The 25,328-nt window shown below is 39.4% G+C and overlaps 1 protein-coding gene and 1 long non-coding RNA gene across 2 annotated transcripts; one reads left to right on the forward strand and one right to left on the reverse strand.

Moving 5' to 3' along the window:
* Nucleotides 1–7,758: 7,758 nt before the first annotated feature.
* On the reverse strand, nt 7,759–22,592 carry LOC102053650 (plasma membrane ascorbate-dependent reductase CYBRD1). Its single transcript, XM_055718303.1, has 4 exons — nt 22,140–22,592; nt 14,702–14,910; nt 12,086–12,240; nt 7,759–11,894 (listed from the first exon to the last, which is right to left on the reverse strand). Exons 1-4 carry the CDS (start codon nt 22,324–22,326, stop codon nt 11,594–11,596), a joined length of 852 nt encoding a protein of 283 aa, XP_055574278.1. The 5' UTR covers nt 22,327–22,592; the 3' UTR covers nt 7,759–11,593.
* Nucleotides 22,259–24,198, forward strand: LOC114016865 (uncharacterized). The gene is made up of 2 exons (XR_008733521.1): nt 22,259–22,338; nt 23,142–24,198. It is a non-coding gene; the product is annotated as an uncharacterized LOC114016865 (long non-coding RNA).
* The last annotated feature ends 1,130 nt before the right edge of the window (nt 24,199–25,328 follow it).

Genomic DNA, 25,328 nt, shown 5'->3' on the forward strand with positions numbered 1-25,328 from the left:
TTATTAGAAATCTCATTAGGCAACCATGGAAAACAGGGGAGAAATAAGGCACCTGTTGTTTCCCGTAGTGCTCTCCCCTCCCCATGAAAGAGAAATAAAAGTATGATGCGACATAGCAGGAAGTAGTAAAAAATAAATAAGAGGTTTTGAAACAGAGAAGCACCATGTCATCACTCCATTTTAAAAGAGGGGGAAAAAATGTAAACCCAAGTCTCATTATACCATGTTTTGAAAAGAAAATAAATTGTTCTGGAAGGTAGATTAACGCTAATGAGTCTGCCATAACCTTCATGGTAATTTTGTAGCTACGTATCGGGTTATTAGGTTTCTCTTCAAAATAATTCTGTGTTCAGGGGCATCTCAGTAGAATGGAGGGTTCACTACGGCTTTGGGTAGTACCAATTGCTCTAAACTCCAGGAAGCTTGTCTATATACCCCAATTAAAGGCTTTGCTAAAAGTTTTATTCAAGAAACACTGATGCTAAAGGTCATCTTTAGTATATGCAAAAATACCAAGCAATCAGTGGCCCTAAGATGACACTTTTTTCCAAGAAAAACCCTTTGAAAATGTAGTCAGTTATCACCTGCAGTCTCAAATATGCTATTTTCTAGCAGCAAGACCAGTACTGCAACAGGCACAATTTAATGAAAGTATCGGTTATCCTTAATAACTAAATTTCATGGGATAGATAATCATAACTTTGCAATCAATAAGATGTGAAAACAGAAACTCAATCATGCTACTTAGATGATTTGATTTTAATATCAGGATAAACTTGTCCGTGCAACTAACTGAAGGAAAAGGGAATGATGGGAATTCTAAGCCATTTTTATATTATATACATCTAGTTTAGGAACTCCAGAATATTTACCTTGGTAATATGATACTGTCTTCCAAAAACTTAATTTAAACTTTTAAACCAAGTAGATAATATTTATTTGTAATTTATTTAATTACTGACTAATTATGGGATTTATTTTAATTTATTCAGTATATATGGTTTAATTAGAAAAATTACTAACATTTTGTTAAGTGATCTGTTAATAATTACATTTGAAAACCTATATCCTCTCAGTGCTAAACTCCCTCAAACTGCCTTCTGTCCTCAGTATTTATTGTCTGCTTACTGTGGAGTCTTGCTTTGCTTGTGATACAAACATATGTCAGCATCTCAAAACATTGCATTTTCCATAGATACTGTAGGTTAACAAAAGACAACAGTCTGACAACTGGCTGTAAATGATTTCATGTTGCACAAGGCTAATTTATAAGCAAAAAAAACTTACAACGTTCATAGCATGTAATCCAAAATCAAAGAATGCACAAAAGACTACACAGACAATGAATTGCTAAAATAACTGTAATGATGCACAGTTCTACAATCGCCATTTTCTCTCTGCTGAAGGACCCTGCACATAAGGCAAATCTCCACCTAGCAAATGGTAATGACAGTTTTTCTTAATTACACATATGCTACAAGATGCACTATGGTCAGCTCTATATAAAACCGGTATATTGTTTCCATTGTAGTTGGACATTTGCATTAAAACACAAATAGTTTCTTTGCTTATCTGTGTTCTTGGTTTGAGGCTAGTGGCTTTCCTGCCTTTTATTAGTTGCAGCATAATCTAAAATAGAGGCTGAATAAAATAATTGACCAAGAATATAGCTTCAGATAATGTTGTCTATGTGCCCCACTCTGTCTTTCCCTTTTCTGTCTCTCCCTGGGGGAAAAGCAGTTATCTTCCTTATGCTAAATCTAGTTCCTATCCACAGCAATCATGTAAATCTTGGCATCAGTCTCACAGCAGAATAAAAAGTCAAATCAGCAGGAAACTTCCACATAAACGCAACAGGCAGCCCCAGGAGGAAAAAAACCCCAACAAAAAAAAAATCTTCTCAAACTCTTCCATTTATTTTCTCACAGGAATAAGAGTTCTAATCATTAGACACACTCGGGTTTTCTTGTAATTTTTAAGATAAAATGCCTTCAAAGAATAACAATTCATTGTTCAGCAAGCTTGCCAGCTTTTCAAAGCCTTTTATTTCAAAGCTTCTTTCTGAATAAACAAATCTATAAAGAGAACAAATTGAAGTTTCTGCTTTTCCTGGTGTTTTGCATAAAGGCTACACAAGCTGTCTTCTCTCAAAAAGGGTCACACCTCAAATTATAGATTTAAAGTAACCAAAAATTGTTGGATGTAGCCGCTGGGATGGATTTTATGCGTTTTACATATAGACTGACTCTAAAGCCACCAAAAATATTTTTAATGGAAAATTCAATGTTAGATCAAAACCCCAAGGTATTCTTTATTATTACAATCTTGCGTATTCAAAGATATTAATAATAATTTGATAAGGGGTATTTTAAATGTTTAGCGATAGACAAAGGAAGACTAAGTCTAATACAAATAACTATCATATAAACATGTTGACAACATAATAAAACCAAAAGTGTGGTCTGTATTATAATCTGAATTTGTACATGTTGGACTGAAGTGCAAAATGTCTTTGTATCCAGTTATTACATTCCACAAGAGCTTATTTCAGAGTGAATTAGTCCTTTAAGGCATTAGGAGGAACTGTCTTGTTATGTCTTAGTATGACTAAACTGACTTGCCTTCCCCAAAATGACAGAATTATTACCAGTGCTATAAAACAGAGAAAACATACTCGGAGATAAAAAGATTTTGTTTGCTAGAGCAGAGATTCAGGGAATACAGTCAGGAATAAAATGTCCTTAGAAGCACTGGAGAAGGGAGCTTGAAATAAGGAAGTATTTAGTGAATAGAGCACATGTAACTCGGTGGCTTGGAAAGTTTAACATTAGTAAGTGCAAAATAATGTAATTTGTAGGGAAAATGTGAAGAAATGTCTGAACTCTCACAGGATTGTAAATACCTCTTAACTTAGGAAGGAGACCTGGGCATTGCTGTGAAGAGCTCAAACCGTGTGTAGATTCCGATAGAGGTTCCCATGTTTATTTCTGTGTTAGTACTTGAGTAACAATTGAAAATTACAAAGAGGCTCAGAGTACATAAGACTCCATGATGACTGGCATAGGCTTATGAAGGAAGAAGCGAATATAAGCACTATGTGTAATTCTGTGCCAGAATATTTGACTTTGTAGAAAAAGCAGGTACAGAGTAGAGGTACAGTCAGAGATTGCAATAGCATTGAACTATACTCTCTCTGAAGTCCACTAAAAACTCTGGAAGCAAGTCTTAAGATACCTTTTTTCCAAAGTGGAGTAACACTGCTGTGGGGGATTTGAACCCCAGCTGCTGTGGGAACAACTGCCTGCCTGTGAACTTTCATTTATTTTTATTTTGCAGTACCATTGTCAGGGGCCCGCTGCTTGGTAGCGCAGAACAGTTCATACAAATCCACATATAACAGTGCTTTGTTTCCTGGGCTGTGGTCGTTAATTTTAAGTCACCAGCTGTATAACTGTCAAGACAGACAAAAGAACTAGGAAGCCTTCTACTGCAGCATTTTGAAAGCTGCTGCTTGTTTTGCAAGGCCCTTCCAACTTGTGCTTACAGTATGCAATGAAGTGAAGACCAGTTTTGCCTCTGATTTTACATTGCTACAACTTTGAGAAGCATGCTCACACATTTCCAGCTGCTGCTCTTACTAGGTATGGGGGCCTGTGAACTGATGGTATCATTTAGTATCGCTGTGTAAAAGCAGAAAAAAGTGGTACTTTATTTTTATTGAGTAACTGTCCAGCAAACATCTTTGTTTACTCCACACGCCTCATCCATTATTTGTGAATTATAACTAAAAATGTAACTTTAAGGCTTTATAAGCAAAGTATTTCCATAAAACCATTTTTTGCCAATAGACAGCATCAGCACAAAGGAAACAGACACCTAGTTAAAGAAGTGAGTTTATCTATACTTACATTTAAAGCAACAGAAGAGTAAGTGAAATAATACAACAAGAATAAAACAAGACAAGGTAATGCACCCACTCGCTAGTACATATAACAGACTATAGTGGTTAAAAAAGAAACATCACCAATTGCCTTAATATTTTTACCATCATCCAGATCCACAGTCACAGCAAGGATTTAAAGAGCCAGCGACAGGGAGGTCCTACACAGTGCACCTACTCATAGGTGAGGTCTCCAAAGTCACTATAAGAGGGCCCAGCTTTTATACTGTTAAATAAACAAGCTTACCTAGTTTCAAATGTGGAAACATCTGGTTTCACTCTTGTCTTAGACCTCACCAAAGCCTGGCCAGGGCCCCGTGAGGAACCAAGGGAGTCTCCCTTATCTACTTTATTTTAACCACCAGCTGGCAAACAAGGCCACGTACCTGGTTTCATAGCCTTGACTACCTGCCTCTAAGCAAGGAAGGGTGCCCTGTATCTTCACTAATGATTAAATTCTATCTAAGCTACATCTTTCACTAATGATCACATGTATTTTGCTAATGATTGGATACTAAATATATATGTATATAATGTTTGGTTGGCAGATTCTTCTAGAGGTCAGCTTTGGCTCAGCGCCTGTTGCTCAGGCCTCAGTACTTCAAGCATATGAAGAGAAGAAATAGTTATAAATGGAGAAGCCGCAGCCTGTCTACAGCAAACAGTCCACGAAGACTGATCCATTCAGCTCAGAACACAGGCTGGGTGTGCAGGAAGGTTGCTGTCAGGAGCTGGCCGGGAGCAGGGCAGGTGGGGAAGTGGCCGCCAGGCTCAGCACCACCAGGCCAGTCCATGGTGCTGAGGCAGGCCGGCAGTGGTGCTAGGAAGCCAACCCACCCGCCATAGCCAGGCCCGCTGAGGTATGGGGCCCTGTGACCACCAAGCAAGTCCACAGTGGTGGGGCCAGGCAGAAACCAGGCCAGGAACAGGGCACAGGCAAGGCCCAAAGCACCCAGGGTGGGCTTAATGAGAGCCCTGGGGCTCGTGAGCAGGGGTGTGTGGGCGAGGGTCCCAGGTGAGGCTGGTCAGGGCCATTGAGGCCTATTAGTGCATCTGGGGCCCTGACAATTGTAACAATAAATTATCCATGGGAGGCTTGCATTTGGGACAGACTAAAGTGATTTCAGGGGCTGTGTCTTGTTTAACTTTGGTTTGAATTCCTTATTACAGATGCAGTAATAACAGCAACAAACACTGGTGTAAATTTTCTTACGTTTTTAATCCTGTTCTCTGTATCTGCTCAGAAACAGTAGCCAGACAGTATTAGTCGTCCCATTGCCACAGCAATCTAATGGGCTGCCTCTTAACTGTAATGGCAACTGGTGTTTCTAACAAAAAGTTCAAGCTGAATTGCTAGGGTACTGCCTGTACGGGAGGTCTTTTAACATGCTACCAGATCCAATAATCACAGCAGCAATGAGAGTAATGTCCTGGAGGACCATAATTACACTGAGTTTTGCCACTTTGTTCACCTAAATACAAATACTAAGCTTTCTGAAAAACTATGGTGCCCTGTCTACATCCCTACTCCCACTATTACTAGCACCATAAACTCATTGCCACAGTTAGCTATAGGAGACAAAATAGCTTCCAGTATAGCCTGAGAGGACAGGTAAGCAAGTCAGTTAAATAGCTGTCAGTAGTACTGAAACCAGTATATTCAGTGGAATATATCAGAAAACATGCTTACAAAGTCAGTATCCACAAGTAAAGTAAATTAAAAACAGTTTGCATGTATCAGAGGTAAGAACTTTACTTTTTGGTTATTTGAAAATGGCCGTAATGTTCACTTTTTGAGGCTCAAATTTTATGTGAGACTGCAACATCAAATGGCAAAAATACTACAAGTTCCTGTTTTTTTCTGATTCTTGCTACTTTCCTATCTCACATATGAGCTTATCCTTAAACTTTCATGCTCTTATGTTCTCTTTGTTGTGCCTTTTAACCGAGCTTGCACTCACACAGAAGTCTGAGGTACAGCATAATGTAGAACAGTTGCCCAACACCTGAGATGAAGAAATACTGTATTTTAAGTGATCCCTTTAAAAGAATATAAAACTAAATATATAAATTCTGACATGACTGTGTGTTTTATGTCTACAGACCTTGTAATTTTATTTTAAAGCAGATGACTCATCATACTGAATAATCTAAACCAATGATAAACTAGCATCTGCCAAAGGCCGTCTTGGTACTGCTTGCCACCTAGTGGATTACTGCTTGTATACACATATATGAAGGATCATCTGCTACAAAAATACTTGAAAATCTGCTTATTAATCACACTATTTAATAATATCCTACAGGTTTGAGTACCACTAGATGGAATTTTTTTATATTGAAATGAAATGCTAGTGAAAACAAATAAAAATTGCAAACATTTTCACAACTTTTACCCATTTTCCGATAGCTCTGTTTATAGCTATTGCTTGACTTGGTGATAGGCAAAAGATGGAATTTGAGAGCCAACAAGTAGTCAGTATACATGGCCATGGAGTCAACTGTAAATTTAAGCCCCAAGCTAACATATGTTTGTTGCTAGTCTCTGGTGACCGTAATTGCCAGACATAAGTGAGCTTATTATACCAGTTGTTTCTACTTCCTTTATTAGAGTTAGCTGTGGCCTTGTCATTTTTTTAGAGTTCTGATATGCATACAGTAGTAACTGGATTTTCTCAATGTTACATCCTCTCTTCTATTAGCCACATCACTTGGAATGGTTGTCATGCATTTTGTTGACCTGGACTTTAGTCTCTTCCTGTAGAGTAATTTACCCTTCATTACTGCCCACTAGCCTTACAGAGATCAAAAGTGTTGCACATACCTTAACACAAAAATCTGTACATAGGTTACAAGGGTTCCATCAACTACTTACAAAAAACACTTCTCCACACAAACACAGTCCTCCTGCCAAAATTTTGAGTTCCCTCTTTCAAGTGTGAATACAATTGAGCTTTTACTGAATTTTGTAATAATCAACATATTGAAAAAATAGAGACCATTTTATCATAATTTTCCCCCCAAAATCCAGCCTACAGGAGACTGTTAAGAGAAGTTATCAGCAACAGGGAATTGTCAGGTTTGAATACAGCAATTTTTCTGCTATACTGATGATTCTAACAGTATGTTTTACTCTTCCATGATGATGATGATTTTGGGAAGTTTTAACCAACAGTTGTATGATATTCAGGAATAATCAGTTTATGCTTTATACTTTTAGAAGAGTTTCCAATTAATCTTACTAAGATCGAGAACATACCTTAATTCTTACTTGTTACAGATATATTCATATAGATGGTTTTGCCATTTATAGCATTTTATGATCAATAACTTAATAATTGTGCAGGTGTTAAATCCGGGCCAGAGGATTCCATGGGGTCAAAACTTTTGCTCTATGCTCATTTTTGTCTGAGGGTATTTGGATCTTACAGTGCATTATGTGACCATTATACATCAGAATTTATGATCTTTCCTTGTTTGCTGTGGCAATCTTATGACTGAGGATAGTTTTGGGGTTTTTTCCCCTTCTAACAACTGCTATGAGGAATTTCTATTGTGATCAGAAGGTGAAATACACATTCTTTCTTTATACAACAAATTCCTTTACTTTCTGTTATATACTTATTATCCTTCTAACATTACAGAGTACATAAATTCCATCAGGAAGATCATCAGGAATACTTGGAATTAAGAAATATTTAAGAAATTTTGTACAACTATCCTCCTGTATTCAAAAAAGTAATCATAATTTGATCTGTTGCCAAATTTAGAAAGTTGTATTTTAGTATAATAATATAAAACTGTACTCAGTGGTATCATAAGCTTGAAAAATAATTTTTATTGACATACAAAAAAGAATAAGGAAAATAGACATTGTAATTAAACATTTGCTTTCATCTACAAATAAGTACTGCGAGTAACAAAATAATTCTTTATGGTCTCGTGAACAGTTAGAATCAGAGGAAGGAATTTTCTGAAATAGATGCAAAAGAAAGTCTTCTGAAATAGAAAATATTTGGCAATATCTTTTTAGTCTCTCAATAAAATATCCACATAAACAAGTAATCCATATTTACAATATCATAAGCGATCTTTTTGGTTACATGTAGTAAGAAGTGTATGTGTAATTACTGTACATTCAATTTTAAAATCTAACTTGCACCATCATTTCTCACTTTTATTCATGTTGGAAACACTGTTCTGCTTCTGTTACTGCATGACAGCATGTAAATACATTTAAAAGTATTTTTTTTCAGGCATCTTAAAAAGGTAGCACTTTTAATGTTAGCTTTTGTAACTCCCTATGTTTTTACAGGAATCCAGACTTGGAATGTAAGTTCTACAGTCATGTCCCTCTAAAAACAACAATGTAGAAGATTTTCAAACGTGCACAGAAATCCCGGTAAAACCCCTGAAGTTCTACCTCCCACTTACATCTTTGAAAATACACCTTTTTATTTCCTGTGTCGCTACTATTACCTGTAAGTACAGGTAAGAAAAGTTACATGAAAGGGAAGTTAATGGAAGGCCACTTTGAGAAGCAGCTTTAGGACTATGGGTTGGGTTTTTTTCCGAGAAAATTACTCTCCAAAGTCCAATGTATTTTTATTTAGCACTTGAACTAACCTTATATGTTGCAAGGATTCTTAAAGACCTTTTAAAACAGTTTAGAACAGAAGCTAAAAGCCTATAGCATGTTGAATCTGTTTTAAATTGCATGCACCAAGGTTGAGCAAGGTTTAGGAGCTCATAGCTACTGCATCTCACTGGGATCTTCCAAAGACCAAAGCAGCCAGAAGCCCACAGTTCGTACACATGAGATAACACTGATCATGATAATTTCCCAGCATGGAATCTTCCAGCTCCCACTGAGTTTCCACTATGGTGTTTAACCTCAAAGTTGAAAAACAAAGATATAGTCTGGCAGACTACCCTCAAAAGGTCGCTAATCCTTGATTTTTGATTAGTTTTGTATCATCAGAATAGAGAAGTAAAGAAATGCCACCATTCTTTTTCAAGTATCATTACACTTGAATAGTACAGTACATGGAATAAAATGGAAAACAGAAGGCACGCTGGTTACTATAGCTTAACTTCAATAGCATATAGAACCATTCACCTAAAAGCAGTTGATTTCAATACATCCAAGTCAGTGTTGTAACAAAATCAGTAACAGATTTTGTGGTTTTTTCCCCAATATACTGTACAGTTAAAGTTTTTTCCAGAACCATCCTTAGACAATTGTCTACCTTCTGCATAAACAGATGACTTAGTACTATGCAAGTGTTGAATGAGCTCATTTTCACAGGTGGATGAAACACAGTAACAGGCCAATACATACTAACTTCAAAGGCTGTCGCCTGTGTGAGTGCAGTATAAAAAGCTAGCACAGTAAATTACTAGAACAGTTGAGTTCCTTTATTCACTTCACCTGTTACACTTCAAAAGCATTAATACAGCACCTCTCACAAAGACTAAATGTGCCTCCACCAGCTGTAAGATGCTTACTGATCTCACCAATAAAAGCAGACTTGTTGAACAGAACAAGATCAGAAGAAGACAGCACAGTTCAGTGTTCTCCAGAAGCTGCTGCTAATCCCTCCTCCTACTTAATGTTCAATATATAAATTTGTAATAGGATGCATAACATAATCACGTGTCAGGTGAGCACTAATGTCATGTAAAACAAGTGCTCTTGTTTTTCTCTCAGAAAGCTGCTATCAGTACTATATGGATTTTATGCTGAAGCTGCGCAGAACATTTTTAGGGAAGACAGATAATTGTGTGGAACTTGAAACACAGGGAAGAAGCTGTCTGATCCATTGCATGCCGTGGGACTGGAGGAATGCTCACACAATAGTTTAGTATTCCTTCCGTCATACTTGGATTCTATACTAGTGCATTTAAAAACAGCCATTTTATCAAATTAAACAATACACCAGTGCTAGGTGGGTTGCAGTCACCCACCAATATATGTAAGTGAAAACCCAGAACTTGGGGATGTAGTCCTTGAGTACCAAATGGTACAGCAGAAAAGTATTTCAAATAATTTACTGTGCTAGCTTTTTATAACACATTCAGCAAATAATCAAATGTTAGTACAAATCAAGTAACAGGAACTGAGGTGCTTCTTGTCAGACAAGATGCAAAATAACTCATGACCAAAATTGTTTGTACTAATGCAACACTGAACTACAAAAATTGCATATTTTCTAAAGGTTAATGTTTAAACATTTTAAAAGGCTGAAGATTATAAAAATTTATGTAGTCTTTAAAAAAATAGGAAATTATATGCTGCCTGAAACTGTCTTTATTGCAGCACAGTGGTAAATTTGGACTTGTAGTGGGCTCTGCAGCTTTTACAAGAGATTACAATAGAAAGGCTCACAATTTTGGCCATGTGCAATCAAAATAATCTACCATAATTATTCTTCTATACTAATAAAAATATAAATATTGTTTATATCTGTGAAAATAATGAATGAGGTTAATACTTTAATATTCTAATTTCTAGAAAGAGCTATAAAAGTAAAGTGCCAGTAGAGACTTAAACTGCATTATTTAACACTTTAATTTCAAATAAAAAAGTCATAGAGTTTATATAGTTTGCTTACAGACTAAGGTATGTCTTCATGCCCATCACGATAATGATTTTGAGATTTGGCTTTCATTAAATGGGTAGTGTTTTAATCAAATGAGCAAAGCTCAGCTGTTTCTTGGAGGAAGCATGTCTCACTTCAAGCTCCTTTCCTCTGTGAGACTGCTAGCAGTCTTCTCTGGTTTATAACATCCTAGTTTCTAGTCTATGCTATAAATCAATAGAACCATGCAATCAAATAAGATAGTAAAATACTACCTTCTCGGAGAAAAGGAAGACTTGGCTTAAGTGATACATATTTTCCTAAGTGTGTATATGTAGCTTTCCAAATAAGACAAATTCTGCATTTGGATGTCTTACAGTTTTCTTCGCTTTCAGTAATGATTGTGCATAATCCAAAGCCAGATGTTGTCTGTATACAATATACTTGGCAGAGTCAGTTAAGAGTCCAACAGATATGTTCTGATTAAAAAAAAAACCAAACACCCAACATAGAAGTTTTTGAAGGTAACCTAAAGATCTGAATTCAAAATTTTAGACTAAACATTTTTATGGTGCAACTCTGCAAATTGGTGAGTGACCTCAAGTCCTATAGATCTTAGCAGCTGGTGAGGGGGTTAATCAGCCTGAAAAATCAAGGCTTTAAAAAAGTGGACATTATCAGAAAAATTATGAGTGACCAACTAAATTCTGCCGTCTGGTATACTTCATGAGTCTGATACATAACCTGCAAAATCACTCAGAGCAAAATTTAGTCTGTCTTGTTAACTTTACATGATTATAAGAGATATAAGCATTAAGTTAAGACATATTCCAATTTTATGATTTTCCCATTATGTGATGTCATTCACACTCTCATTTTTTAAATGTGGACTGGGCATGAACCAATATAATATATTTGGGACTTACTGGAATTTATATTCATATGCAGAAAACTTGAGTATCTTTGAGCAAGCCATACTGAAAATATAACTCCAACCTATATATCTATCAATATAACTAAATTGGAAGGAACCAAGGAGGGGTTGGCAGTATCATAGTATTGTTACTTTTCTTTACATAGTTGATCGTTGGCCTGCTTCATCAAGTTTGAGGTTTTGTTTTCTGGCTGCTTCACTATTGGTCCTCAGATCAGATTTATCTGCATTACTACCATCTGTCATTGTGGATTCTGCTTCCGTGCCTTCAGGAGTCTCTCCAATGGGCTGCAGAAGTTTAGCATTCTCTTCTGGGGGCCGCTTCCAATGGGGTCTGCTTGCCATCCACAAAATAAGTGCACCAAATATGACAAGCAAAAGACCAAGACAGTTGACCAAAGTTGCCTCTGGTGGGGATGCACTGTATGTAGGATTTTTCCTTTGGAAGGGAAAAAGAAAAAAAGGTCAGTTGTTTTAAAGATAATCCTGGTCTAAACCCAGCAGTCTCCTGCTGAGTAGGAGGTCTTTTTAAAACAAACCAAAACAAAACTGTCCCAATACTATTATTCTGTGCAAAAAGAAGTACAGTTCGCAATGAATAACCTTAATAAGTGCAAATTAAATACTTACAATGAAAATATAAGCTTTTCTGTGATTCCCATGAGAGCTGTTGCAATCACTGTTGCAAAGATGGTAAGACCCAGATAAACGTGTATTGGCATGAACGCTGCTCGGAGAGGAACTGGAGCAAAAGGGAGCAGAAAGACAGCAAAACCCAAGAAAAGCTAAACACAAAACAGATTCATAGTTAAAGCTATATGGGAAACAAGCTACACTTCTCAAGCAGAATAAAAATCATCATAAAAAATCAATTTTGAGACAGCTTCAGGTACATATTTGAGAAGAATTCGCGTTTTTATTTCTGAATGTGTTTCCCTTCAAAACCAAACCAATAATTCAGGATTAGCCCCTGGGAAGAAGACATGAAATATTTCTTAAATAATCCCACCTAATCTCAATGTCCAAAGTTACTGGTAATGCTAGAACTGCAACCAAACTAAGTACTGGGAACACAAGTTTTTAGTGTCACTAATTCAGCAATATATTAAAGTTTAAATTAAAGTACATTCCTTTAGAAAGACATTGGTCTCTCAATATGTCAATCAGTTGGCATTTACAGAGTGAAGATGTGTGTGGTGGCATGAAGTTATTCAGGGGACACGAGTCCTCCCAGTAGCACTAATTTTGTGATGGAAGATAACCCATCATGTCACATGGTTGCAGTCACAGGCTTGCCCAGTAATACTGAAGCTGCATCCCTTCTTTGGTTTGTTCTACCATTATTAATCCCTGCTGCTAAATTAGAAATAGTGTATGAATTTGTATTTCATCTTGCTTTAACTTCCAGTCTTAGTCCTTGGTTTGTCTTTCCATGCTGGAGAAAAGACCCAGTATTTTCTCCCTGGGAAGCTTTTTAATACACTGTAATCAAGTTGTCTCTTAATCTTCTTTAGATCTGCTAAGCAGTTGGAGGTTTTAAAGTCATTCACTGGAAGATAGTTTTTCCAGCTCTCAAATTACTTTTCCAGATTTTCCTTGCATTTTTTTTCCATTAAAAAGAATGTATTCCATAGCATTTCATATTAGTTTTGCTAATGCCATATATGGCAATAAGATAATCTCTTATTAGAGAATTTACTTTTCCTGTTGTCACAGCATTGTGAGAACTCGTTTTACATTTTTGCCCTATGCTTAAATGTATGTTCTTGTGCTATACTATACTAACATATGTTTGGCTTAAATACAATATATGTACACTATTGTTCCTGTAGGTATAGTATTATGTGAGCATCCCTCCTTGATAATTTTTCAATTCTGAGATTAACATGCCATTTCTGGCAAATGCCAAGTGTCTTCTCTATTAGCAGAGATCCTACTTTACGAATATTTTTTAACAACAGTGCTCAATCACTTAACAAACATCAGTCTCTTGACTGGAGACTTACATCCCAGTCTGCCGTAAGTAATGCCACAGTTCTCTTGATGAGACAGGCAAGGCATTAAGAGCCATTGATCATGTTTATAGTAGCAATATTAAAAGTAGAATTAAGATCTTACAATTCTTTATCTTAACCATTAGAAAAAGTGCTGATATTCAGTATAGTAGTAACACACAGCAGCAGTAGTAATAGCATTTCAGCCCTGAAATGAGTGCATTATTAGGATAAGGAAAATCTTAACATAGCTCCTCATTCATTTGTTCAACTATAAAGAATATACTCAACAATGCTGTAATATGCTCTCTTTTCCAAGCATTAAAAGCACTGTTTCAACACTATTTCCTGTACCTCCTGGCCTGAGCAGTGAAGGATAAAAGTTCAGAACCCTCAAAAAAGTTCAAATCCCTCAGCTGGGGATCTTCTGTGCTTGGTCACCAGATAATTAAGTCTTATTTTTTCTTTTTAGTGTTCTGGCAAAAAAAAAATCAAGAATCATAATTTGAAGGAACAAAATAAATTTCCATAGTGTAATAATACAATATAGGGAATTCAAAATGTATGTGCAGAAACATCACATCTGTATGTGTACACACTAAATGTCATGGCATGCCTGCTCATCTTCTATGTCAAATGCAAAACATACTAAGCTCATTTTAGATTATGATAACTGGAATTCTCTGCCAACAAGAGCAGTTACAAGTATGCACACAAACATTTATCAAAGTTTTGCTGATTCAGGAAAACTGGTTAGCCAGCAGTAGCTCATTCAAATGTCAGATCCTTTAGATCTGCACTGCTCCCTGCTGCGCTTGTTCTGCTGATAAACAAGTCTTGAGGCCAAGACGTGACTACTTAAAATAATGATAGTTGGAAAAAAAGAAAAACAATAACTTCATTTGAGACTTCCTTAATAAAAGCTCTAACTATATTTAAATATGCTGCCAACAAACCAAATAACTTGCTTTAACTTCAGCAGTTTATAGAGCTTGGAAACGCACTACTGTATAACTGAATAGTAAATAAACTGCCATTATCTCAGCAAATCAACAAAATATGCTTTAAAATACATTTTTCTTTGAAGTTAAAGATACTGTATTTGCACATGTACATACTAATTTGCCAAATCACATAATATAAAATGGGTATCCCAGTAGTTAGAGGGTATTAGTGAGGGCCTATTGTGCCTGAATTACTCAACACGTTCTTCAAATTTACAACTTGTTTATAAATACAGTTAGATTCTGACCTGGAGGGAATAAAATATAACAGCAGCCAGCCCAATCCAGCTGTGCAGACTGTACATGTTAGGAATGTTCCTGGCATTGTGGTATTCAAAGACGGCTACCATAGAAACAATTGCAAGAATCATAGCTATGGTATTTAATCCAGCATGTATGAACTTCATTAGGAGTTTGCTGCACTTCCAGGTCCAGGGCAACCTGTACACAATAATAGCTGAAGAAAGAACAAAAACAAGATGTTATGCTTTACAGGGTAACTTCTCTCAGATTTTAATAATCGTGCCTCATTCACATAGTTCCGTTGTAAATTACAGGAAAATCCAACCTTTAATCCTCTAACACAGTCTATTAAAAGGCTTTTTCTCCTACATATAGCACAGCATATTCCAAATATACAACTGAGGCTTAAGTACAGCTTTAGGGAGATTTCTTCCTAGTTTAAAATAAAACCTTCAGCATGTTTCAAAAAAAACAGCAAACAACTTGGTGTCATCTTTTCCTCATTCCTTAAATTGATCTAACAGGGATTCTGCACAGGATTTTGATTTTTCTACTACTAGTCAGATGGGAGGAACAGGGCCCAATTCTTCGAAAGACCACCTATTGAGAAAGTGTGTAAGGTTATTTTGTAATATTTATTCTCTTTGCCAACTTTGGATAAAGCTGTTGTCACTAATTGTGTAGATACTTGTATGACAATCTATTGCATTGATATTAATAGGACTACTTTAAATGCAAAAATGCTTCTCAGCATAAGGGAATCATAATCGGACTCTTAAGAGACCAAAGGATTTGGCAACTACAACTCTCCCACCACTGTTAGATGAATATAAGGGAGTTTTACCTGATTTTGCATTAATAACTAGCGGACAGCGTTTTGTCCAGTCTGAACAAAACCACAAATTCTAGTGATCTAACTCCACATGGTAGTAAGAATACCTTGGCCTAGGGCTGCTTCTTGCCAAGCTCTTTTCTCAAGGTCCCCACAGCTCCTTCCCTGCCCCAAGGTCCCCTCCCTGTCATATGACCCAGGTGCTTTCCACAGGGGACACACAGTGACCAGATTAGATCACTGAAGCCCCAGGTACATCTGATTACAAGCTAGGTAGTAATTCTGGATGTGTGACAGCCCATAAGTATATTCAGATAACAGGGGACAAATATTTATGAGGACACCTGATCACTTGACCAATAAGGCTAATACCTACATCCTTAATGTCTTGCCTGAGCAAGATGACTGAGCTCTATTCATCTGATTCATCACATCCTCATTTAAGTTTTCTGCTTATGAAATTACATTAAAATATTTACACACAATTAGCTATACTAAAAAAAAAAGAATATGAATATATGCAGGTTTTTTAAAAAGTTCCTGTTCCTGTTCCAAACATTAAGAAATAGTTTTCTTAATGTACCAGGAAAGAGTTTTACCTGATAAATGCAAACATGAGGAAGTTACTTAAGTGATTCTCGTATGCCTTACTTCTCCATAACCATAGCCTTTTATGCAAAAAGCATAGGTTATAGAAAATAAACAGAAATATTCATTCTGTATGTCATGATGAATAATAATAAATTACTAATTTCCAAGGTCTGTTTACACTTTTTTTAAGCTTGGATGCATGCCAGGAAATACAGTAGTGCACTAAATATTTCACAAAGAAAACACTGTTCACAAATGAAATTTCCAGACTACGATCAGATTTTAAATCAATGTATGCTTTTACATACTGTGTGAAAATATAGTACTGGAATGAAAGTGTCTCTTAGAATATTTAAGTGCATACAGTACTTAGGTAGTTCTCAGCTTTCTACTTTTTAAAAGTAACAATAGTAAATCCTACAAAACCAGGAAGATAAAAGCCTTGGTTTTAAGACAGTTTAACATTAATTAAAATTATTTTTATAGACACCGGTATGATTCAGCACAACAAGCTTATGATCACCTCCAACAGTTCCCCAAAAGATACAAGATAGTCTTATACCTTGTTAATATTGACATAATTGCCTGCATCAGACTATTATTAATTAACTTAGTACTAATGATTATGATTTCTAATTTTGTATGCCAAAAGGCCCCAAACAAGCCTCAGCGTCCCACGAGGATATTCCCATTAAAACCTCCTTACTCCATCTTACCATATGGCCCATAGTATTGTCAGTGATTTATTCCAAGTGCAACAGAGTACTGGACTCTGTATGTCTTGAAGTAAACTTGATATGCGTAAACGCTTGTCTCACTTTTCAGTCTTTGATCTCAGAGGATCAAGTCCAGAGTAAAATTTTTGTGTAACATTTTTCTTTGGTGCATAAGATGCTGTCATCTACTTGATTTAATGTCCAAAATCACTATCAAACTCCCTAGTCATACGTTCACATAGTCTCAGATCTCTGTCTGGGCCATGAATTTTCTGGGCTGTTTCCCATAAACAGTATGATAGGAAAGCAAAGATTACAGACTGATGGTTTGGACACTTGTTAACAGTCCTGTGCATTAGCATATTACATGCCACAGCCCAGGACATGTGCCTGATAGTACAATTTGGTTTAATCCTCTTTCCGTCAGGGCTGTGCATGAAGTCATACACTGCAACTGCAGCAGACCTGACTGTTGATTAGTCCCATTTCTTCTGTTCCCCTCTTGTGTGCTTCCCCCTGCCTTTGTCGTAACCGATGTTTTTATAACCAGCAGGAAGAAGCAAGACGATGTGGGGAGCAAAGGGGATAGGAGGAAGCATCTGCTTTCAGTGGTGCAAGCCCTTAAAAACTGACTCAGACATGATGTGTAATTTCATCTCAAAATGAAAATAGCCTGGGTTAGAAGGACATACACAGCTACAGCATTTTCAGTGGTGACATGCTAAAGCAGTCCTGTGAAGAACTTTCTCTACATACAACTCTACTCCTGTTAAGAGAATTGACAGTCTAGGCATCCTTTGACACAGCTTCTTCACTCAGATCTCAGCTCCTGTTTCGATCTCTGATTTTAAAGCACATCACATAGGGGAGAGTGGTCTTGCATTATCTTGTATGTGGCATGGGACACCTGTTCTTTGCCAAACGTACAAAGCAGAATTCTAGGGTTAGCTCTTGTGTATTTCTGACTGGCACGTGCTTCACATGCTGTAGGGAGATGTCATGGATTGCTCATGAGATGCCTTCCACCTTAGAAGGCACACAGCGTGGCTCTGAGAGTGCATTGGGGGGTCACCGCACAGCACCTTACAGCTGCCAGAAAGAAATGTTCCTCTTCACTCCACCTAGTTCCTCTCCTGCTCCTTCTTGGCTGATCCTGTTGCTTACCTTCAGCAAGTTTTGAATGCCCACTAGATTCTTTGGGAACCACTTTAACACCAGAATGGACAAGTGCCCATTTATGACTTCAAAGGGACTGTCCTGGTCTCGGCTGGGATAGAGTTAATTTTCTTCTTAGCTGGTGCAGTGCTGTGTTTTGGATTTAGCATGAGAATAATGTTGGTAACACACTGATGTTTTAGGTGTTGCTACGTAATGTTTATACCAAGTTAAGGACTTTGCAGCTTCTCAGGCCCTGCCAGCGAGAGGGGCTGGAGGGGCACAAGCAATTGGGAGGGGACACAGCCAGGACAGCTGACCCCAACTAGTGAAGGGATATTGCATACCATGGGACGTCATGCTCAGTATTTGAACGGGAGGCAGTTGGTCAGAGCCAGCTGATCAGTGCTCGGGGTCTGGCTGGGCATCAGTCAGTGCATGGTGAGCAACTGTATTGTGCATCACTTGGATGGGGGCTTTTTTCCCCCCTTTGGGTTTTATTCCTTTCTCTCTCCTTTTCATTACAATTGTTGTTGTTATTATATTTTATTTTATTTTAATTATTAAATTGTTCTTATCTCAACCTACAAGTTCTACCTTTTTTCGAATTCTCCTCCCCATCCCCCTGAGGCAAAGGGGGAGGGAGTGAGCTGGCTGAGGTTAAACCATGACAGGGACTCAAGCCAAGCTCATCATGAGAGCTACCTGCATCTTGACAAGTTGGTTGTGATGAGACCCTTAGAGCTCAGCAGTCATTTGCCCTTCCAATTCTTGAGAATTCCACAGCCCATTGGATGTTAGCAACTCCAGCAATTAGATATTTTTCCTTTGAACAGTTGTTTTGTTATGTTTGAAGCAGAGGTAATCATGTTTGTCAGATAACTCAGAGCAAGCATTATTTTTAGGTGTGATTTCAAGATGAAAGACTGCTTACTTTAGGATATATTTGCACTCCTTCTCCTTGCTTTTGCACATTTCCACCATCTCCCTTCTCCCATCTATGGCACTTTAGAGACCCTTTGTGCAGGCGATTCAACTTTCTATTCCAGCAAAAATTGTACTTGGTGTGGCTGGGTGGGTGTTAGTTTTCTGCTAGTTGAGTTAATTCAGTTTTTGGGTCTGACAAGGGGCAGAGCTGGAACAAACCAACCAGTAGGAAGTTGAAATCTGAGTCAAGGAGAAAGCTGAAAGGAAGAAGTATAGGAAAAGAGTAGGAATATTTCAGCCACAGCGAGCTGTTAGATTCTCTCACCCACCTAAGTAATTTCATCCGTACGGATGAAATTTAATTGACTCTGTAATACCACATGATAATGTGGCAGACCAGGATTTTTCCTTCTCTTTTCTCTGTAAGAACTCTTAAGTAACATTCCTGTTGTATTCTTTTATTAATATAGTGCTGACATTAGGCTACAGCCTTATGTTTTAAGCCTGTTTAAAATACAAGTTATATGATATTTATCAATATAATTGTGCAAGCATCTCTCAAGATTTCTAGTGTCAACCTACAACTTTATTGTATAGTGTTTACATGTGGTTTTTTCCTATCTTTTTTTTTTTTTCAAAAATGTTGCTTTACAAATATGCACACAGACTTTTATTGCCTGTGTTTTTCCCACTTTAAGTCTAGAAAATCATCTGGACAATTACTGTGCACTGACAGTGTTTTGTCAGGTATCATTTACCTATAGATGCTGATCTACAAATAGTAAGTATTAATACTAACATGCCTACAGCCTTTTCATTTGATTGACAAGATATATACAACACATTTATCGGGGCACATGTTCTTCCTAATATGCAATTATAGTCACCCCTTTGCCTCCTACAGACAACAATGTAACATTTCTGTCCTTTGTATAGACCTTCATGAACTCAAGAAACAGTTGATACAGTTATTATTTCAAACACTCCACACATTTAACCAAGATATTTATTAGCTGTTCCTTTCTTCTTTTAACTACTTAAAGAGTTCTTGTACGTGTGAAAGAGGTATCCTGTTCCCCAGTCTTATCCAAATTACTTTTAATTCAATGGCAGACTTCTGTCAGCCAAATTAGAATCAGACTCACAGTGGTATCATATGTTGTTTCATCTTATTTACCACAATACTCCTTCAGTCTCCAACTTCGCTTTTCTTGTTATATAACAGGATTTCCTCCCTAAATACAAATAATGCTCTATTATCAATGAATTCCTTGTATATGTTCCTTTTTTTTTAAGCTATGGTAAACTTCCATTTACTTTACATATAACTTTAACTACACAAGGCTTGAGGCAACATTCTTACTCTGTGACATAGGGAAAAACTGAGTTTCAGAGGGGAAAAAAAAGAAAATGTGTAGGAAAAACCTGCAGAAAAACTCCCCCCTATTTTCTTCGCAAAGCCTATGCTTATATAAAAAACAGTAGTTTGATCACAGTACAGATCTTAGTGAAGTCACCAGGTGTTTCTCATTGCTTATTTATAGCCTGAAATCACACTTCCTATTGAGCAATATTACATAAAACAACTTCAAAATATTGTTTATTGCTCAATAGCAATTTGTAACTTGAAGCCACAAAGCTGAGAACACCCCCCACACCCACTGAAAAAACGAAATTTGCAGTGCATGTTCAAATCACAACATTCCCTTCATAGCCAGAACTGGACAGCCACCCCCTCCTGCATCTTCCAGCCTCTCACTGGCGAGGCTCCTGCCGAAGCAGATGAACCAGCACATGTGATGCAACCATGTTCCACTGGAATGAACGTCCGGATGTGCTGGACAAGCTTTCTGGCTGGACAAATGCAATATAATACTCAGCAGTGAAGCAAGTGTATGTAACATTATTAAAAATTAAATTCTAAGTTTGTCTAGACAAAATTCGAGCTTATCTTCTGTTACAAAGAAAAAATACTCCTGCTTACGTTTATACCTTAAGTCTTCAGGAGGTCTTTGTTACTTAAGAACAGTACAATCTCCGTCCTCTCCCCTCAAAAGTCAGTGGTAAAGCTGTGGGAGAATTTCCACTGTTCTCTGCAATATTTATTTGCCCTTCTTGGAGGAGTTACTAATGTTTCACTTGGTTCTCTTCATGTTGAAACTAGCAAGAATTTTGTCACTGACTTTATAAAAAATTACTGTGGGAAGCTGTTACCTGTGTCAGATTTCTCCGTTAAGTTTTAATGCCATCAGCAAAAAATTGACACTCCCAGATTTCAGGGGTTTTAAGGTACCTTAAATAAGGTGCCTTTATTTTTGCAGTATTTAGGTCTCATTTAAATACATTCACAGGCTAGATAAGCACCTCTGTGGTGCTCTACCATTATCTGCTTCTCAAACTTTACCGGGAGCACAGTGTATTTCTTTCCTAAATTGATACTATCAACTGCAGTGTGTCTTATTTAGGTTTTTTCTTTGAATTAGCCACTTACGCTAACAGCAAAAACAGTTCAAAGTCCAGTATTCCTGCTGGCCTTGAGGAACAACCCCTGTACTTAAGACCTAACATACTAATTGTGTGGGATGGAAAAGGAGATACTGTTCATGTTGTAAGTGTCATGGGAAGCATTTAAAAGCCACTCCAAGGCTGAGCTCTGTGCAATCGAAAGTTCATATACTCTATTAAAAAACAAACAAACCAAACCCCAAAGCCACCACTGCACCGTAATCGTTTTATATTATTTAGGCAACGGGCTTCAGAATGAATTTAAAAGCTGTGGTTTACGAAACAATTTATGCTAAGTCTGGGCCGATGAACTGCGTTTGGACGATGCTTATAACGCTACATTTTCTCTGGCACAACCCCCATTCCTGGATCTGGCTTCAGTGGTACTGAGCTTCCCTTTCTCCTCTTGGGACACGGGAGAGCCAGAAGAGCGGGAGCCAAAGCCAAAACTTTCCTAGGGGGCATTCCTGGCGTGTGGACCCGCAGCTTTGCATAAACCCGGGCTGGCGGGGAAGCGGCACGTCGCCAGCAGCGCTCCGAGCGCCGGGCCATCCCCGGCCAGGGTACACAAGTGCTCGCAGGAGAAACACACACGGCACTGCGGGCTTCTTACAAGGGGCCCTTTGTCCCTCCTCGGTGACCCGCTGTCAGCGCTGCCGGCCGCCCCCCGCCCGCCGCGCCCCCGCCCCTGCCAGCCCCGGCCCGGGCCCCACGCACCGATGCCCTGGATGAAGACGAAGCCGGTGACGACGAGGACGGGGTGCCAGTTGAACTCGCGCGCGCTGCCGTCCCAGCTCAGCCCCTCGCGGTAGTGGAAGACCCAGACGAGGGAGAAGATGACCGACACGAAGCCGGCCAGCAGCGCCGAGGCCAGCAGCGCCAAGAACCGCCCGTAGCCCTCCATCTTCCGAGCCCCGTGCGCGGCAGCGGGCGCCGCGAAGGCAAGGCGGGGCGGGCGGCGGGGCCGGGCCCGGGGCCGGTGGCGGGGCGGCGGGCGGTGGCGGGGCCGGTGGCGGGGCGGCGGGCGGTGGCGGGCCGCAGCGCGCTGCCCGGCCGGCGGGGAGGCCGCGCCGCAGGGGCGGGAGCAGGGCGGCCCTCCGCACCCCCCGCCCTGCCCGGCGGCAGGCCAGCCTCCGCCGGCCGCCCCAGCCCGCTCCTTCCCGGGGAGGTGCCGCTTGGAGTTGTTTCAAAGCCCGTTTTTAGGGGCTCGCCGGGAGCGTTCCCCTGGCGTGCGCAGCTCCGCCCGCCAGGCCGGGCTGCCCCGCAGCGCAGCCAGGAGCGGGTCTCGGCGGGGTCTGCGCCGCGGCTGCCGCGGGGTGGGCCGGGCGGTGGGCGAGGGCCGGTGGGTGCAGGAATTTACAGACGTGCCGTAGCGGTGCCGGCACAGCCGTAACCCCTCCGCAGATCGCGCAGCCCGGCGCCGCTGCCACGGGAGGCAGGCGGCGCGTGCAGAACGTGACGGGCAGGACACGCTCCCCGGCGAGATGATCCCGACCGGTCCCGGCGGATCCCCCGAGCGCCGCGGCATCGGGCCTCGGCAAGGGAGCAGCCAGGGCAGTGCCCGCAGGCGCGGGAAGGGCCGTGGCGGGAGCGGGCGCGGAGCGGGCGGGCACAGCAGCCTCGCCAGGGGGGCGACGGGCAGCGCCAGCCAAAACCGTAACTCGGTAGATTAGGCCAGGTCTGTCAGACCGCATTCGGTCACTTTTTCCTTCGCTGTAGAACGTTCAGCTGGCTCTGAAGCCTGTCCGACGGAGCAGGAGGATACGGCCAAACATACATTCAGCGCTGCTTTTCTGGTATCCGATTAGCTTACTTTTGAGACATACATAGTGTCAAAATACATAAGGATTAGAAATGCATTAATTGAGAGAAAAAAACCCTACTGTCCTCTCTGGCTAGTCTTTGAGCTGTCTGGTATCTTATGCGCGAATTGAAGCTTAAAAAATGAAAGGAAACAGTTTTAGGGAACTTAAAATAGCTTCAGTAGAATAACTGCCAATTACAAACCCAGTGCTTACCGAAGTGTTGGAAACATCTACACAGAGACATGAAGACCAAGCCAGATTGGAGTGGGATGCAAATATACTTCATCATTCTCTCTAATCTCTGAAAAATAGATGTTGGTCCCCGACGTCAGCTTGAGCATCACTTGCGTAATGATGTTCAGCTTTAATTTGCATGGATTTGGTGTGACCTGTTCTCAGCATTTAAGTAGCTGCTCATCCTAGTCACAATGGTAACTAGAACATTGCTATTGTTCAGGTTCACAAGTCACAGCATCTAAAAGAAGTCAAGATCCAAGCCCTGAACCTGCTGATGAATGCACTCGTGTGAACTTCCAAGGATGCCAGCTTGTCAGTAGCTCATGAGGCAAGCAGGTCGTCTCAATATTATGTTTATAAAAATTTTACTGAGTTTTCTGTGGACTGCTTAAATGAAGTTAAAAATATATTTTTCTCTACTTTTCTGGAATCCTTTACTCATTGTCTCTTAAACCATCAAATTGTCTCTGTTGTATTTTCAAAAATTTAATGTTTAGAGTATTGTAAAAGCTTCAGATTTGTGTTGAAATGTTACATATCACAAAGCCTCAGTTTCATACTGCTTGTCAATTCCATACAGGGAATCACAAAATGATTACATGTAATTAAAAAAAAAAGGATTCATAGGACCCCAAATGTGTCTATTCTTTCCGGTTACATGATGTGGTCTAACAAAATGCCTTTTGTCTTTGTAAAGCCTACAAACTAACATAAAATATTTATTGTAATCTGCATTCTATGAACCTAAATCTCCAAATTGCAAAATGCTTCCAGTTCCCACTGATTTAACAAGCTTTGATTACATCCAGTCACCCCGACAGTCCCGTATAGGAACCTTCTACCCAAGTGGATTTTAATTATGCCTAAAACTGTCTTACAGAAGACGATCAATTCCTATAGCTCAAACTGGTGCACCTTGTTAAAGCAGTCTATAACAAGAGCAAACACAGAATTTTATTGAACTGAAAAATGAAGCCCGGTTTTTCCAGCTAACCGTGAACAAGTTGTTTTTAAACCAGAACTGAAGAAACATGAAAGCTTACAGAGTGCTAAATAAACCAAACCTGAACCAAGCGCTAAATAATTTGTTAGACAAAGTGAAATGTGTTTTATGGAACGTCTGTAATGCAGAAGATATTTCAAGCAGCACAATTAGTAACTTCCATCTGTATTTCTCCTTGTTTGCTGTTCTTCCACCTCTTCATGCCCACTTGATGCAAATGTCGGATTGGTACAGGATCAGAAGCAATATTTAGCACAGCAACGATGTCCAAGGGGATTGCATGTTTACACGGGGGTGGGAGCTCACCATCATACAGCTGACTGCTGAGGGCTGAATGACGCACTTGATGATCTGTTTGGAACATAAACCCCCACTGGCATAAAAATGAAACTACCCCGTATGGGGCTTTTAAGTCTCTTGGATCAACGAACACCTGCTTTTGTTAACCATTACTGTGGATAGGTGCCACAGCAGTATGTAATCTCTGTTCTTTTCTACAGCCTCCTTCTCCTGGAGCATGTTTGTCGTGGTTTAACCCTGGCTGGCAACCAAGCACCGCGCAGCCACTTGCTCACTCCCCACTGGTGGGATGGGGGAGAGAATCGTAAAGGTAATAAAACTCGTGGGTTCAGATAAAGACAGTTTAATAGGTAAAGCAAAAGCCGCACACACAAGCAAAGCAAAACAAGGAATTCATCCATCACTTCCCCTGGGCAGGCAGGTGTTCAGCCATCTCCAGGACAGCAGGGCTCCATCACACATAATGGTGACTTGGGAAGACAAATGCCATAATGCCCAATATTTACCTTTTCCTTCTTCTTCCCCCAGTTTATATACTGAGCATGACAACCCATGGTATGG

The sequence above is a fragment of the Falco cherrug genome, chromosome 8 (assembly GCF_023634085.1).
Source record: "Falco cherrug isolate bFalChe1 chromosome 8, bFalChe1.pri, whole genome shotgun sequence".
Lineage (NCBI taxonomy): Eukaryota > Metazoa > Chordata > Aves > Falconiformes > Falconidae > Falco > Falco cherrug.